Genomic DNA, 15,615 nt, shown 5'->3' with positions numbered 1-15,615 from the left:
TTCCCCTCCCCACTGGTGTGTTGGAAGCAGAGAGCTGGACTCCAAATCCCACAGCTCTGTGGAGTTTAGGCTCCCCTAATCTAACCAGGTCCTCTTGCTATCCCACTAACAAGCTGCTGTTAAGCAGCATGTGTACAGCTTGGAAACTACCCGCAGAAAATGCTTATGAAATATTTTAGAACTGCAAGGCCACGTGCAGTGAGGAGTTCAGTGCTGACAAGTTAAGCTGAGGTTTGTTTTTTCTTTATACTCAGGTGTGTGAAGTCCCTGAAGCACTGCAAGGTAAGAGCAGGTACGATGGACACCACTTACATCCTGGACCCGGTGCGTTGTGTTCAGTGCCAGCAGAGCAGCTTTCTGGGCTTCTGCAACGTAACCAGCAATGTTCTCATGCACGTTTGAAGCATTTATTGCCTTTTGTACCAAGCCATTGGTATCAACGCCGTACAGTTTCCTGGGAAAAAGAGAGTAAAAGGAGGAAGAAACCAAACTGAATCAAAGTCGTTTCAAATCCATTGATTTCCTTAACGTGGTGTGAATTCTGACCACACAATCACACCCATAAATATAGTGAAACAGGTGAAAACTACGTGGATGGAAGGTACTTCCCAGTGGTTTAACTCTGGGAACTTTGCTCTTAACATCTAAGTTAGCAGCCACTACTTTTATCTTTTTTAAATTTAGGTTCTGTACTCCATAAATGAGCAGAATCCCAGATGGATCAGTTGTCCATCTTTAGGGATAGCTCCTGGCCACGAATGGAAAGACCTGTGTGTGTCAGTGACCAGGGCAGCTGTGACACTGGGCTGCTTGGACTTTATAAAAGTAGGCAGGGAAAGGGGGAGGATCAGATGCAGAATTGTCTGTACTTATGAAATGCTGCAAAAAGTTAGATTTAAACATGCCAAGGTGGCCTTGCTGGCATGGCAGGGCTTGATTTGGTCATCAGGCTGTAACTTCTTTTCAGGGGAGATTCCAACCAGCAGCTGTTTTGGGCCTCAACCTTCAGCTGTTGGCAACTTTGAATAAATAATAGTTTTTAACAGATTTCTGAGTATATGTTACATATAAACTCTAAATTTTAATCTATTTACACGTGTGTTTGGGCTTCCCAGTGCTTGCAGGCTGAGGGATTATTCAGTTTCCAGCTCCAGTGTTGTTGCAAGGATTTCCTGCTATATTCCCCTAAGGCAAAGGAAACAGGGAAGCTGTGGCTGCCCCATCCCTGGCAGTGTTGAAGGGCAGGTTGGATGGGGCTTGGAGCAACCTGGGCTGGTGGGAGGTGTCCCTGCCCATGCAGGGGTTGGAACTGGATGGTCTTGAAGGTCCCTTTCAACCCAAACCAGTCTGTGGTTCTATCATTCTATGAAACTCGACCAAATAAAAGCCTAACAGGCTCATGAAGCTCATGAAACCCATAAAACCAGATGGATTTGAAGACAGGCTCAAAGTTTTAAAGGATTAGATTTTCATTGCAGGACAATCTCCTCAGCAAATAAAAGAGTCAGCACATTTCCATCTGGATATTTCAACATTATTTTTGTTTGCTTTCTGTGAAACTCCTGGTGTGTTCAGCCTGAGAGTGATTTTTAAATTATTTTGGAGCAGGGATGAAGGTGGCCATATGGGGTGTTTTCTTTCAAGGGATTCTGCTGCCCCCAGTGAGCTGATCTCAGACTGAGCATATTGCTTATTTTTTAGGCTGTCTGCAGGTTGTGTGACATTATGGAACACAGTTTCAGCTTGAAACAACTGTAAAAAGAAAACCATCTGTTATTTTTTTTCTCTATTTCAATCTCCAATCTAGAGCATACTAATATTAAGAAACAACTGGTGTTTAGATATTATGCTTGAAGTGTAATTTTATCTTCCACAAGCAGATGTCCGTGTTAATTAATGTAGAATCTGGTGAAATACTTTATTTAAGAATTCATTTGCAGCAGTGATTTTCCACGGGTTGTCCCAATTGCAAATGAAGTCAGGTTTCAAATCTGTCTGGAAGGGACTTTTTAGTAAACTGGGGGAAAGTTGATGCATTTATCATCTTCCAGCAAAATAGGAAGACTCACTGACTCTTGGTGTTGCAGAAGGCCAGTTTTGCTGGGACACAGCCTGCTGAGAATCAGAACTACTCCATCTGTAAACCAGTTCTTGAACAAACATTATCCATTTTATGGATAAAAGACCATTTTATGGCCCACAATGCAAACATTTTTCAGTGTGGATGAACTTACTGCCATGAGCTGTTTCTGCAAACCCCGTTTAATCCACCTGCAGTGTTTTACTTTTCAGGAGTCTACCTTTCCTGTTTGTCTTGATACAGAAAGAGAGGAACATGCCAAATCAGAACAGGGAGAATGTCATGCAAGATACCATGGAATCATGGAATGGTGAAGGTTGGAAGGGACCTTAAAGATCATCAGGCTCCAACCTCCCTGCCACGCGCAGGGCCACGTGTATGTATGTGTCCCTGCTCATATCTATGTTTGCTCTTTGGAAATATTAATAGACCTTGTTTAGCTGCACTTCAGCTCTGCTCCCTGAACCATGACAAGTCCTTCCATACCTGACTTCACAGAGATTTGCTTAGTGCCTATTTACAGACAGATTAATCTCACTTTGCTCCTGCTGCTCTCAGTTCATTCAGCTGCTCCATCAGCAGCTCTGGTGTGAACAGAGTCTGCTGAAGTGAAATGTTACCGGGCCAGCTCATCAGCAAGTCTTCTCAGGAGGAGTGCATGTTGCATGGCCTTCTCTACCAAATCAGCATCAAACAGTGACAGATTGGACAGTTTTTCTTGCAGTTCCTTTTTTGCTCCATCTATTTCTGCGTAGAACCCTGACACGTTCTGAACAAAACATGGAAGGAAGGAAAGAAGACAAAACCTGTAAAAAAATCAAGTCTGTATTTTTGATTATTATGTTTTATTTTACCTTCTATATTATTATCATCGTGTTGTTCTTTTGTATTTGTTCTGTGTTACATTTTTAACAGATAAAAAAGAGGGAAGATCCAAAAGAGTCTGTCCCATGAGTATCAGTCTGGCAAGACAAACGCAGGAAGATACAAAACAACCAAAGCTCCAGGAGTCACTTAAAAAGATATTAGAGAGATGTGTGTGAAATACAAAAGGAAGGCAGCTGAGACATTTCTTACTATCTACTATGATTGCTCCCAATCCTTCAGAGTGAAGTGCTAACAGGTGAAGTAATTAAACTAGATCTTTGCAAACAATTGTGGTTCTTCTTAATTGGGAGGTGGAACCCACCATTTATTTATTTATTTATTATTATTTTTTCTTTGAATTTTATTACCTCTTTTCTGTGAAGGCTTAAGCCAGAAATTAGTTTTTGGGACTTGTAAATGATCTCTGTCCAAGGAAACTAGGCAGTGCTGGTGTGGGTGGGCTTGTACAGCACCCAGTGACTGCGGGGCCCTGGCACTGCTTGGTTCCTGCCCAACCTGCTTCCTTGGGCAATAGCCCCGGATCAGATCCTGTGCCAGGCACAATCTGGGAGTTGCTGGAGAGGGTCAGAGAGTTTATCTGCTCAACTGTCAGCTGTGCCACATTGTGGAAAAACAGGCCCTGACCCCTTTCTGTTTGCTTGACAGAGACATCCCTCAGGCTAAGACGTGTTGGGTTGGTGTAATTTGCAGTTTAAGTTGTAGATCAGTTCACCTCAACACTATCTATGTGTGTGTCTGGGCAAGGAGCAGTGCCCCTCTGCCTTGGCCATGCTTCCTAAATGAAATGCTTGTGGGGCAGACCAAAAGGGCCTGTGTTCACCTCCTCTCCAATACACAACTTGCTGATCACAAAATCACAGAATTTTCTGAGTTGGAAGGGACCTTCAAGATCATCCAGTTCCAACCCCCTGCATGGGCAGGGACACCTCCCACCAGCCCAGGCTGCTCCAAGCCCCATCCAACCTGCCCTTCAACACTGCCAGGGATGGGGCAGCCACAGCTTCCCTGGGCAACCTGGGCCAGGCTCTCACCACCCTCACACTCCAGAATTTCTGCCTGATCTCTAACCTAAATCTCTCTTATTTCAGTCTACAACCATTGCCCCTTATCTTCTCCCTACAAGCCCCTGTAAAAAGCCCCTCCCCAGCCTTCTTACAGGCCCCTTCAGGCACTGGAAGGTTGCTATAAGGTCCCCCCAGAGCCTTCTTTTCTCCAGGCTGAACAACCCCAACTCTCAGCCTGTCCTCATCAGAGAGCTGCTCCTTGGGTCTTTTTCGTGGCCCTTCTCTGGACATGTTCCAACAGCTCCACATCCCTCTTGTGTTGGGGGCTCCAGAGCTGGACACAGTATTCCAGGTGATGTCTCACCAGGGCAGAGTAGAGGGGCAGAATCACCTCTTGATCTGCTGGCCACACTTCTTTTGATGCAGCCCAGGATGAGGTTGGGCCTCTGGGCTGCAGCTGCACATGGGTGGCTCATGTCCAGCTTTTGATCCACTAGGACCCCCAGGTCTGTTTCCACAGGGCTGCTCTCCAGCGTGACCTCCCCCAGCCTGTATTCATGTCTTGGGTTACCTTGGGTCAGGTGCAGGAACCTGCACTTGGCCTTGTTGAACCTCATGAGGTTCCCCTGGGCCCACTTCTCCAGCTTGTCCAGGTCCCTCTGGATGGCATCCCATCCCTCTGGCATACTGACCACACCACCCAGCTTGGTGTCATCAGCAAACTTGCTGAGGGTACTCTCAGTGCTACTGTCAATATCCTCAATGAAAATATTAAACAACACTGGTCCCAGTACCAACCCCTGAGGGACACCACTTGTCACTGTTTTCCATCTGGACATTGAGCCATTGGCCACTACTCTCTGGATGTGACCATCTAGCCAGTTCCTCATCCACTGAACAGTCCACCCATCAGACCCATATCTCTCCAATTTAGTGAGAAGGATGTTGTAGGGGACCGTGTCAAAGGCCTTGCAGAAGTTCAGATAGATGACATCCACTGCTTCTCCCTGGTTGACTGATGTAGTCACTTTGCTGTAGAAAGCCAGGCAGGATTTGCCCCTACTGAAGCTGTGCTGGCTGTCCTGGATCACATCCTTGTTCTCCACGTGCCTTAGCGTGTCTTTTAGGAGGATCTGTTCCATGATCTTCCCAGGCACAGAGGTGAGGCTGACAGGTCAGTAATTCCCAGGCTCCTCCTTTCTACCCTTTTCAATATGGGCTTAACATCTCCTTTCTTCCAGTCACCAGGGACTTCTCCTGACTGCCAGGACTTTTCAAATACCATGGACAGTGGTTTGGCAACTACATCTGCCAATTCCTTCAGGACTCTGGACTGTATCTCATCAGGTCCCATGGACTCGTATATCTTGCATCTTCAAAGATCTGCCAGCTCTCTTCTGCTCCCTTGTCCCTGAGGGTCTTTTCCCATGGGGTCCTACCTACTAACTCCTTGAAGAGCTGGAAGTTTGCTTTCCTAAAATTCAGAGACCTGAGTAAGCTTTTCACCTGCCTCTTACCCTTAGGACACTCTTTTATACCCTTGAGGCGCTTCCTGTCTCCTGCATCCTTTATGACTTCCAGACCTTCACCCTCCATCCTGCAAACCCCAGGTATGTTTGCAGCAGGCTTTGTTTTCCCTTCCCCCTTCAAGCCTAGTTTAAAGCCCTGTCAATGAGCCCTGAAATGTTTGAGGATTAGAAGTGTGGCCTGAAAATACTTGATAAAAGGAAGATATAGAGGGAGAGAAAAAGGATGAATGAGTGAAGCATGAAAACACTGATTGCTGATGAGGACAGAAGGTGCAGGATGTTTGCTGCTTCCTTCCCTGCAGTGGCAATGTCTCCTGTGTGTAAACTGACCCACAGAAGGGGGGGGTCTCAAAATGAGAAACTGAAGCAATTTGGTTTGCACAAAACTCAGGAGGAAAGAAAACCAGCAACAAAACCTGCTGGATCACCCAGGGACAGCTAACAAAGCAAGCTGTCTTCTTTCTGTCTTCTCAAATTATTTTTTTCAAGGAAAAAGAATAGCTTTGGATATTTGATTTTGTCTTAAAAAAAAGAGGTGGGCAACCATGGCCATAATAAGTGTCTGTGGAGAATTTTCATTTGTCTTACATGATCTCAAAACTTTAAAACAAAATATATAAAAACCAGGAGCTTTGGTAAATATTTTAGTTAGCAAAATCCCCATTTGATTTTCTTCACTTTTTCATATAAAATCCAACCCCCTAACATTTCTAAAGATGTCCTATGGCTCTTAGTCCCATTCAAGACCCTGGATATTAGTCTGCAGTTCCAGAAGAGGATTTCTGTAGGGCAATATCTGTTCACATATGCTTAACACTCTAATGGTGGCTGGTTTTAACACTGATATCTGGGATCTTGAACCTTCTCCCACGCTCACTTGCAGGCACGAGAGAAGGAATTCAGCCTCTACTGCAGCCTTTTCCCAGAGCATCTTTGGGCAGCTGCTTGTAATTAAATGACTGAGAACTCCAGAGCAAAACCCTCCATTCAGCTCTGCCTGCAGAAAGGGGTACTGATAATGGAGTTATTTTTCCAAGTTATTTTCCAAGTAAGATGTAAGTACAGAGCTTTTCATCCAGGAAGATTTATACTTTTTTAGGGGGTAATGTTCATTAGTGCTTCATTGAAGCAGTATGAAAGAGGAGAGCTTTTCATGTAGTGGCCTCATAACACAACTTGATAGCTCAAAAAAGCATATATATGATTTAAACAAGTCTCTGAGGCACTTACCTTTATCACCTCACTTAGCTCAGAGCTGACCTTTTGTGGCCCTTCCAGAATTGCTGTGGCACTTTGCAGAGTGCTGTTCACTTCATCCATCTGCTTTTTTATTTTCTCTTGTTGTTTCTACAAAAAAAAAAATAAAATTATATCACCCCCCCAAACCACCTGTGCAGTGCTACAACACAGTGACACCATTTTTGCTGAAGTGAATTCAAAAGATGAAGGGATGAACTGAAAAGATTTTAGACAAATCTAAAGCCTAAATTTTCCCCAGACATCTCTGATAGCTGCCTATTATAATAATGATTATTATAATCCATATTACAATGTGACTCTTTGCATTTTCTTGTCCTTGTGAAAGAATTTTTGTTTTTTGTAAATAAATTTATTAATTTCATTTTATTCTACAGCATGAGCAATGACTGGAATGAAACATTATTCTGTGCACTGCCAGCAGAGACAAATTAAACATGTTTTTTTCCTAGTGGTCTAGAGACCATTTTTTTTCTGGAGGTTTTTTTAAATCCACAGTAGAGAGATCTCTTTTTCTTGTCAATAGTAAAGCTAATATGGCCAATCTCTTTGGTACAGATTTGGCTCTCATTGTGAAGAATAATGAAGACCCAGCTGGTTCAAAGCAGTGAGCACTTGTGGCCACACACTTCAGGCTTTGCTTCATGAAGAGGAGCTGCAGCTTGTCATGATGAAACAAGCAGAAGAGACCAGCAGAAGAGGCTTCGTGCAGAAGGATCCCAAGCTGCTTGGAGGTTTCACCAAGAGCACGCCTGGTTTCTCTGCTGAACCAGCATGAACTCCTAGTGCTGCCCATTTCAAGAGCTCAAAACTTAGCCCCTGATGCTATGAAACCCAGAAGCTGGCCTGAATTTGCAAGATTGTTCTTCAGATCAGAAAACTGCTCCCTGAACTGGTCTCCTCCAGAATCCAAATAATTTCAGACAGTGAAATGAGAACAGTTCTCTTAAGACGGTCCCAAATTGTTATTTTCTTCCTTGCTGAAAAAATACATTAAGGGAAAATTTTAAGTGGGACATTCTGTTTTTTTATCCCTGAAAGGAAACTAAAGAAAACAGAGAAAGAATCACAAAGCTGCTGGGAGGAGGAAAAAAAAAAAAAAGAGTCTTTTTGTATGGCTGATGGGTTGGGTACTTTTGGGATAAGAAACTTAAGACTTTGATTTCTTCACCAGCCAGAGGGGGTTTTAGCCTAATACCAGCACTCACAGACAAACATGCCCGTTCTCTGCTCTAGGGGACAGATCTCTGAGCCCTCCTCTGGAGTCATTGCTCAAAACACCAAAATGTTCCCTTTGAACAGAGCAGAAGGGAAACCTGCAGTAGCCCTGTAGCTAATCTGTTCACTCAGCAAGCAGGAAACTCAGCTTCCAGGTGTCTGTTGTGGAGCAGATAAACGATGGATGTGTGCTTGAAGATGCAAGGACAATCACCTGCTCTTCCTGAACAAAATGGTGATGCATTTTGTTTAAAGAGGACAAGAGAGAAAGCTTGGATAAGACAGTATGAATGCACTCAGCTCAGGGCAGGAATGCATTGCAGAGTCTTTATGAATTATTGTTTTAACAGAATGGATTAGTTTGGTGAGCATGAAGTCCTTCCTCATTATAAATCAGTGCATAACAGGTGGAGCAATCCCACCACAATATTTATAGCAGCCATGCTACTTGGAATTCTAAGCTTCTGGGGTTGTGTTGTAACATGTCTTCCTAGCTTAGGCTTTAGTAGCCAGTTCTTCCTTGGCCTGCTGAGACATGCCACACCAAGACTTGTGATTTATTGGCAGTCCATGAGTAAATAATAGTACCTTGCATTTCCACCACTCGTTTCTTAGAACTCATCCCTCTGAGTGGTCCAAGAAATTCTTTGGTGTGGTGATTCCTGGATCTAAACTGCTTGCATCCTGCTATTTTAAGCACTGACAGAACTGGAGTGTTCACAGACAGCAGTGGTGGCAAAAGTGCTGCACAGTACCTCACGCCTCTGAAGACTGGCTGTGTTTCCCTTGTTTATATCCTCTGCTTGGAGAACATAGTCAAGTGCCTGGTCTAATGCCTCCCCCAGGTCTGACAGCCTCACGTCCTGCTCGCTGAGCTGCTCCAGCACATCAGATACTAGAGATCTGGTGTCATTGTACCTCTCATGAAACTCTTCAACCTGCTGGAGCACTGGGAGAAAAATCACAGGCCACAGTTTAGTCCAAAGCTTGGGTTTCTGACAAAACTCACCTGTGCAACAGCTCCAGTTGCTGTTACTCAGAGGAAAACAAAACACTTTCGTTAGAAGCTCACTAGAAAGATCATACACAGAGATTTTAATTTTACCTCTTCTTTTGGAAAGGAAAGCTGCCTCTCAGTTTAGCATCTTATTTTAATTCCATTAGTTCCCATCTCAAGTAGCTTTCCCTAAAAGAAGCTAGGCTTGGCTTTCCTTGCTCTTCATTTGTTCTCCATTGGGGCAGCTACCCTGACCACCTGGAGAGGACAATCCTTGTCCTGGGGCTCTGGCTCAGGCTCACCGAGCTGTGAGAGCTGGGCTGCCACCCTTTCCCATGCCAGCAGCTCTTCTCTCTGCCGGTGGTCACTGTCCCCATGGCAGGTCTGGCAGGGGGGAAGGAAGATGTTCCCCTGGGCAACTCCTGCCCTGGCACCAACCTTCCCCAGCAGCTGCTGCCGAGGTGCTGCAGCGCAGGAGGACACACAGACACACACGTACTTTCCTGCCTGTTCTGCCACGGGGGCAACAAGCAGCAGCAGGGACTCGGGGCAGGCACCAGTTGGTGCTTCCAAGCAGCTGCTGCTGCTCCCCAGGGGCTGATCCAGCACATGCAGAGCTGCCAGGGCCCGCGCCAGCCGCGCGGCAGCACGTGGGGGAATGGAAAACCCTCACAAGTGTCTTCAAGACTCCAAACTCACACTGCTCTGCCATGCTTTCCTCCTTGTCTGCAACCTGCCGCTGATGAGTGAAGGGCTGACGGCCTTTGATCTCCTTCAGCATCTCCTCAGCCACATCCAGCTTCTGAGCAATCTCTTCAGGGCTCAGCTCTTGTTGAATCGCGTAATATTCCATCTTACTGCCGATTTCTGGGGGGAAAGGGAACAGATGGTCAACCCAGCACAGCTACAGAGAGATAAATACTGTGGGGTGCTTTTATTTTTGTCAATCCAGATCATCCTGTTGGCAAAAGAAAGTTTAAATTGTCTTCCAACTCGATAGTAAATAGCTATTGTGTTTCATCTAGTGTTAAAATTAAACCTGTAAATAAATCACGCTTTCTGGCATCTGTGGGGGTCTCATCAGAGGAGGATGAGGTTAAACAGGAATGGGTTCTGTACATTATTTGGCTTGGCAGTTCCCATAGGCTGGGAACATCATCTGAGTGGGAGTTCTGGTGTGTAGCAGCCTGAGGCTTTCGTCCAAGATGGGGGTTTTAAGTGCTGCTGCAATAAAGTCATGTTTATCAAACAGCAGCAATGCAAGGAGACTGAGGGAACCTCTTTTTCCATCTGAAGAAGTCTGAGGCACCCTAAAGAGGTTACATATGGCTTATGACCTGGCACTGCCTAGTTGGTTTGGACATAGACACTATCTCAAGGTTTTGGTCTCAGTTCAAAACCCCCTGTTGGATCCCTGCAGCTGGTCGAGTTGACCCTTCCCAGTCTGCAGAGTTTACCCACCTCCCACTCCCAGGCCTGGAATACCAGCCACTCTGGAACACCAGCCTCCTCCTTTCTTGTAGCCTATGATGTGTGTAGCTTTGGCCTGTGTTCATCACTACTGCTGTGGACACCCAGAGCTGGCAAAGCCAGCACTGTGCATCTGTAAGGTGTTTATTAAAAATAGATGTGTAATTGTGGTACCACTGCTGCTTTGGCAGAGTGTCTTTGTGTGCAGCTTCTTGCTGTCTCCTGAGCTCACTAGTGAAGCTTTAGAGGCTTGTACTGAGCAGTAACTGATAATGACCAGCAGCTCCATGGGTTTCTTTTTCCTTCTCCTGCTGGCACATGCAAGTGTGATGGACCCAGACACCTTGCCCCCTGCAGGGCTGATGCCCTGGTTTTGAGTGTGGTGGAAATAATTTTCACCTATTTGTCTCCAACTGAACAAGCACTCTCTTTTTTATTCACAGCCAAGGGGAATCTTCTTCTACCACAGCTCAACTGCATGGTACTATTTGTGTGACAAACTAGATCCATGTCTGCCTTCTGTGGGTCCTGTCCTGCCCATAACCAATTCATATTCTAAAAGAATGACTCACAGAGGTCAACCAGTGATTGTCAGTGATAAACAATGAGGCTCATGCAGACACTTTTGCTCAATAATTGTTGAAATAAAACGTGACAGATGGACAGAGTCAAAGGTGATTTAGCATCACAGTTGTAAGAAGGCAGAACAAATGCAACATCCCATGAGCTTGGTCTCAGCCTGTCTCCTTTGTGTGATGGGATATGTTAACTTCACAGTGTTTGTGGAAATAAAGCAGTGGTTGGAGCTGCAATGGAGATAAGGATAAGCAAGGATAACAGCTGATATATAACCACTCTTCCTTACACCAGCTGCCACAGAGCTTACAGTAGCTGCTCTAAGACAGAACTACTCAGGTCTGTTGATGAAGTATTTCTAGGTACAGAGGGCTGTAGGACTTCAGCTGCCAGGCAGCCTTTCTGCTCCGGTGCCATGTGCAGCTTTGGTACACTTGGCCTTGCCAGAGGCTGGGGGCAAGCAGAGTGCTCTCCAGCAAGGTGGAGGCTTGCAGGATGCAGGTGTGCAGGGGGCTAGGCTGCTTCTGGGGACCCTCACCTGGGGCTTTATTGCTTGCTGGAGGTACTGAGGAGGAGGTTGCCATTGGTTTAACCTCTTTTTTATGTATCAGCAAGATATGGGCTCTAAATAAGAAAAGTCTTCATCTGGGAAGGTGTAAAACATTTACATTGACTGTCAGAAGACAAGTTATGTTTTGAAGTTTGTGCTAGTTCTAGAGATGCTTTAATTGACCTAGCAAGTTGTCCAATGATAGCATTTTTAAGTTTCATTTGCATCCCCTCACATCATGTGGGCAGATGAGCAGGACACTGAGATAACAGGTGACAATTTGTCCCAAGATTTTAACATGAAAAGGCTCTTGGTTTCGTTTCCTAATTTTGGGAGATCTTCATCAACATGGTTACCCTTCCTCCTGTGAAATAGCATCACTGGAACCATTTCTGATGCTCTGCACTAACCACAGTTTTTAAAGTTCTGCCTTTCACTTTTACTGGAGGCAGTGCTTTCTTTGTGGAAAATGAGAATGCAGTTTTCCAATTCTGCTTCTGCATTTCAGGAGAAAGAAAACAAAAAAACAAAAAGGGCAAGAGGACAACAGTTAGTCTGTAATGCTCTGCAGATGTGTCTGAGCCCAAATTCACTTGCAAATTCTGGTCAGATGAAGCAATAAGCGGCTTGAAAAGAAAATCACCAATCCTTCCCACACTGAGCTTTGGGAAGCTGTAAGTTCTCCAAATTGTTTACTATTCAGCATCCTTTTCTTTCCAGAAGCACATGGATGAAGGTATCTGTACCAGGACAACCCTGCTCAGCAACAGCTAAAAGGTAAAACTGGATTTAATGTAGCACTCACTGGTGTGATCACCAGAATCAGTCAGACCTGACTGGGGGTTCAAAAGGGAAAGCACAGTTTGTAAAAACTCTAGCTATTTATATGCCCTCTCTGACTTATCAACAGGGGAGGGGAACATTTACTTGCATGAGTCTGCTGACAAGTAAGACACAGACCACTCTCACCTCCCATTGCTGCTCATACCTGTGGCTCCATCCACCCCCAATCTGATCCTGACTCTTTTGTTTTACCACAGGTGCATAGAAATACCTTGAGCAGCTATTCCAAAAGACAAAGGATACCAGCTGAATTAGCTGGAAGCATTTAGTGCAAACCTATTAGCTATGGTTTTGCTCTGTCAAAGGGAGAAAAAAGAAAGGGAAGCTCTTGTTCTGGGTGTCAGACCAAGTCAGCCCATGGTACCAGCTGTCCTTCAAGAGAGACAGGTTCTTGCCATGGCACTGAAAGCTGCAAAAGCCTTGTGGGGGAGTTGCTTTGTGAGAGTGCCCCGGTGCTTGGACATGTTTGTGCTGGGGGTTTCATTCATGCTTGACACTGACCTGAAGCAGAAAAAAAAATCTACATACCTTGGATGTTATCCCTCATATTGCTGAGCTGCTGCACAAGCTGGGTCGCACGGTGGTTGGTCTCCATGGTTTCCTTCTGGACCAACAGGCCTTTGCTGGATGCTTCATTTCCCTGTGAATAAATCAGGGGAGGGATACATTAGGTTTCTTTCCAGATCCATGTGCATGTGTGAGGATGAGCAGAGTAAACAGACATTTTGCTTTCCCCTGATGAGCCTGTGAAAGTCCATGTGTCACATAAAGTGGTATTTACAGAGGTGTTTGGAGGGAAGGGCTGTCTCGTCGGTGTTTCCAGAATTGCGCGGAGAGAGATTAAAATCTGTCCCATATTTATCCATCATTTGTTGCAATCAACTTGCCATAAATTATGTAGAGTTGTAAAGCTCCCATCTGCTGAGTCTCCCAGACATTTAGCAGGGCTGGCTCATTTTGCTGGGAATTGTGTTTCCTGAGTAAGCAGATAGGCTGAAGAATGAGACGTCAAGCTCACAACCATTTTTAGATCAATGTCTCCCTCAAGTGAGGTCCCCAGCTCTGCAACTTGGTTAAAATTCAGAAAAAGCATGAGGGCTGAAATCCTCTGAAGACCGTAGCCACACTCCTAGAACATATTATATTGGAGGGTGTGCTTGGCATTGTGTTCCCTGACATGTAAGGAAACTAAGAATTACCATGTCATAATTACCAGCTCTCCTAGAAGACCATTGACTTTGGGACTCCTTAGATTTAATTTTCACTGGTATTTCCCAGGAATGAGAAAAAAAAAATATGACTGCTGTGCCTTTGGTATTTTCTGGCCCCTGTGGGTGTGTGTTTGCACATTTGAAGCCCACACCAGATGCTTGCCAGTGGTCAGGAGTTCAATTCAGCCCTCGGGGCTGCAGCAGCAAAAATTCCCACTGTAAAATTAGTTTCTGGGTTTGAGGTGCCCTGACACCTTGGAAGCCAGAATAAAACAAATATAAAGGCTTATAGAAAGGTTTTAATTTTATTTCTATGTATTTGTTTTATTAGTCTTTGAAGCAAAAGCAATATGTTTCCTATTAGTTTTCCTTTATTGCTCTCAGGGCTCCTGTGGAGCTACTCCTGTGCTACTCAGCATCACCCCTTCATGATTATTTTAAGCATCTTGCTGCTGTTTATACACACTCTTGCCTTTACATAATACTCTTTCCTCTCCCAATTTTTCTTTAACTATTGAGCACATGAGGAATTAATAGAATCATAGAATAGAATCATAGAATCATTCAGGTTGGAAGGGACCTTAAAGATCATCCAGTTCCAACCCCCATGCCATGAGTAGGGAACCACTAGACCAGGCTGCACAAAACCTCATCCATCCTGGCCTTAAAAACCTCCAGGGATGGGGCATCAACAACCTCCCTGGGCAACCCATTCCAGTTCCTCACCACTCTTAGAGTGAAGAATTCCTTCCTAATATCTCACCTAAATCTTCCCTCTCTCAGTTTAAAACCATCACCCCTCGTCCTGTCACTGTCTTCTCTGATGAAAAGCCCCTCCCCAGCTTTCCTGGAGCCTCTTCAGGCCCTGGAAGGTGCTCTAAGGTCTCCCTGGAGCCTTCTCTTCTCCAGGCTGAACACCCCAACTCTCCCAGCCTGTCTCCAGAGCAGAGCTGCTCCAGCCCAGGGATCATCCTCATGGCCCTTCTCTGGACCCTCTCCAACAAGTCTACATCTTTCTTGTGCTGAGGGCACCAGAACTGGACACAGTATTCCAGGTGGGATCTCACCAGAGTAGAGTTTTGCTGATTGCTGTGACCTTGATGGGAAACACAGCAGCATGAGTGAGGGACACTCTTAGGGACCCTCAGATTCCCACTGATGTTCCAAGACTCATCCTGGACTTTGCGAAGGACCCAGGAAGGAAAGGCTCTCCCTGCCCCAGATCTCTGCCAAACACCTGGGACTGAGCTAAGTGCTGTTTTGCTCTAACCCCATTCCAAGCAGGGTCAGGGAATCACAGCTCACATTTACTCTTCTGATGGAGCAGGAGGATTTCCCCATGGCTGGTGCATTACTCCTGCCCTCAGGGTTGAGATCAGCCCCTCCAGTGACCCCCTCAGGCATGGGGACATGCAGGGGAAATGCTCCAAGTGGAAGATGAGGCAAATCTCTGCCAAATCCAGTCAAGCCCTTGCACCCTTTTTCCCTAAAAGTGCCTTGAAAGAGAAAAAAGGTTCAAAATATTCAGAGCTATTACTGTGGCCTTCCTCCCACTGTGAGAGTCTGGGGCTGTTCCTTCCCTGCCTTTACAGGCAAGCACAAGAGTTCACGTGGAACAAGCTTTGGAGCTAACCAGGGGGGAAAGGGCACAGGAAATGCTGGATTTCTTTCTTCAAGGACAGTCAAACTGAGGAATGAGCTGAGAAATCCCCACGTAGCACTACAGATGACAGAAATCCAAATTCACTAAATATTCCTGGAAAATCTAATGCCTTAATCATCCTACTGACACAGAGGGACCCTCTGGAATCCTGCAATGCCCTTTCTGCTGGGAAAGTGCTGATTAAAAACACCCAAACCCACATTTTCTCTTCCATCTCTCTGTATAGTCCTTTCTCCTCTTCCTTTGTGTTTGGTTTTTCCTGCTCCTGGCTCTTCCATTTGAATTTCAGTTGAAGATCTAATTTTACTTTGTCTTGTGAAGGAATTGGT

The 15,615-nt window shown here is 45.3% G+C and overlaps 1 protein-coding gene across 2 annotated transcripts in view; it reads right to left on the bottom strand.

Annotated features, from left to right (window-relative positions):
• LAMA4 (laminin subunit alpha 4) overlaps positions 1-15,615 on the bottom strand; it is a 96,479-nt gene that overhangs the window by 40,076 nt on the left and 40,788 nt on the right. For both annotated transcript variants that reach the window (XM_051613090.1, XM_051613091.1), the window contains exons 9-14: positions 12,941-13,052; positions 9,673-9,840; positions 8,732-8,925; positions 6,732-6,848; positions 2,701-2,849; positions 313-454 (exon numbers count right to left, since the gene is read on the bottom strand). In XM_051613090.1, the coding sequence (XP_051469050.1) occupies positions 313-454; positions 2,701-2,849; positions 6,732-6,848; positions 8,732-8,925; positions 9,673-9,840; positions 12,941-13,052 (882 nt within the window). The remainder of the gene's footprint in view (positions 1-312; positions 455-2,700; positions 2,850-6,731; positions 6,849-8,731; positions 8,926-9,672; positions 9,841-12,940; positions 13,053-15,615) is intronic.

This window comes from Apus apus, chromosome 3 (assembly GCF_020740795.1).
Source record: "Apus apus isolate bApuApu2 chromosome 3, bApuApu2.pri.cur, whole genome shotgun sequence".
NCBI lineage: Eukaryota > Metazoa > Chordata > Aves > Apodiformes > Apodidae > Apus > Apus apus.
This window is presented reverse-complemented; position numbering and strand designations above follow the sequence as displayed.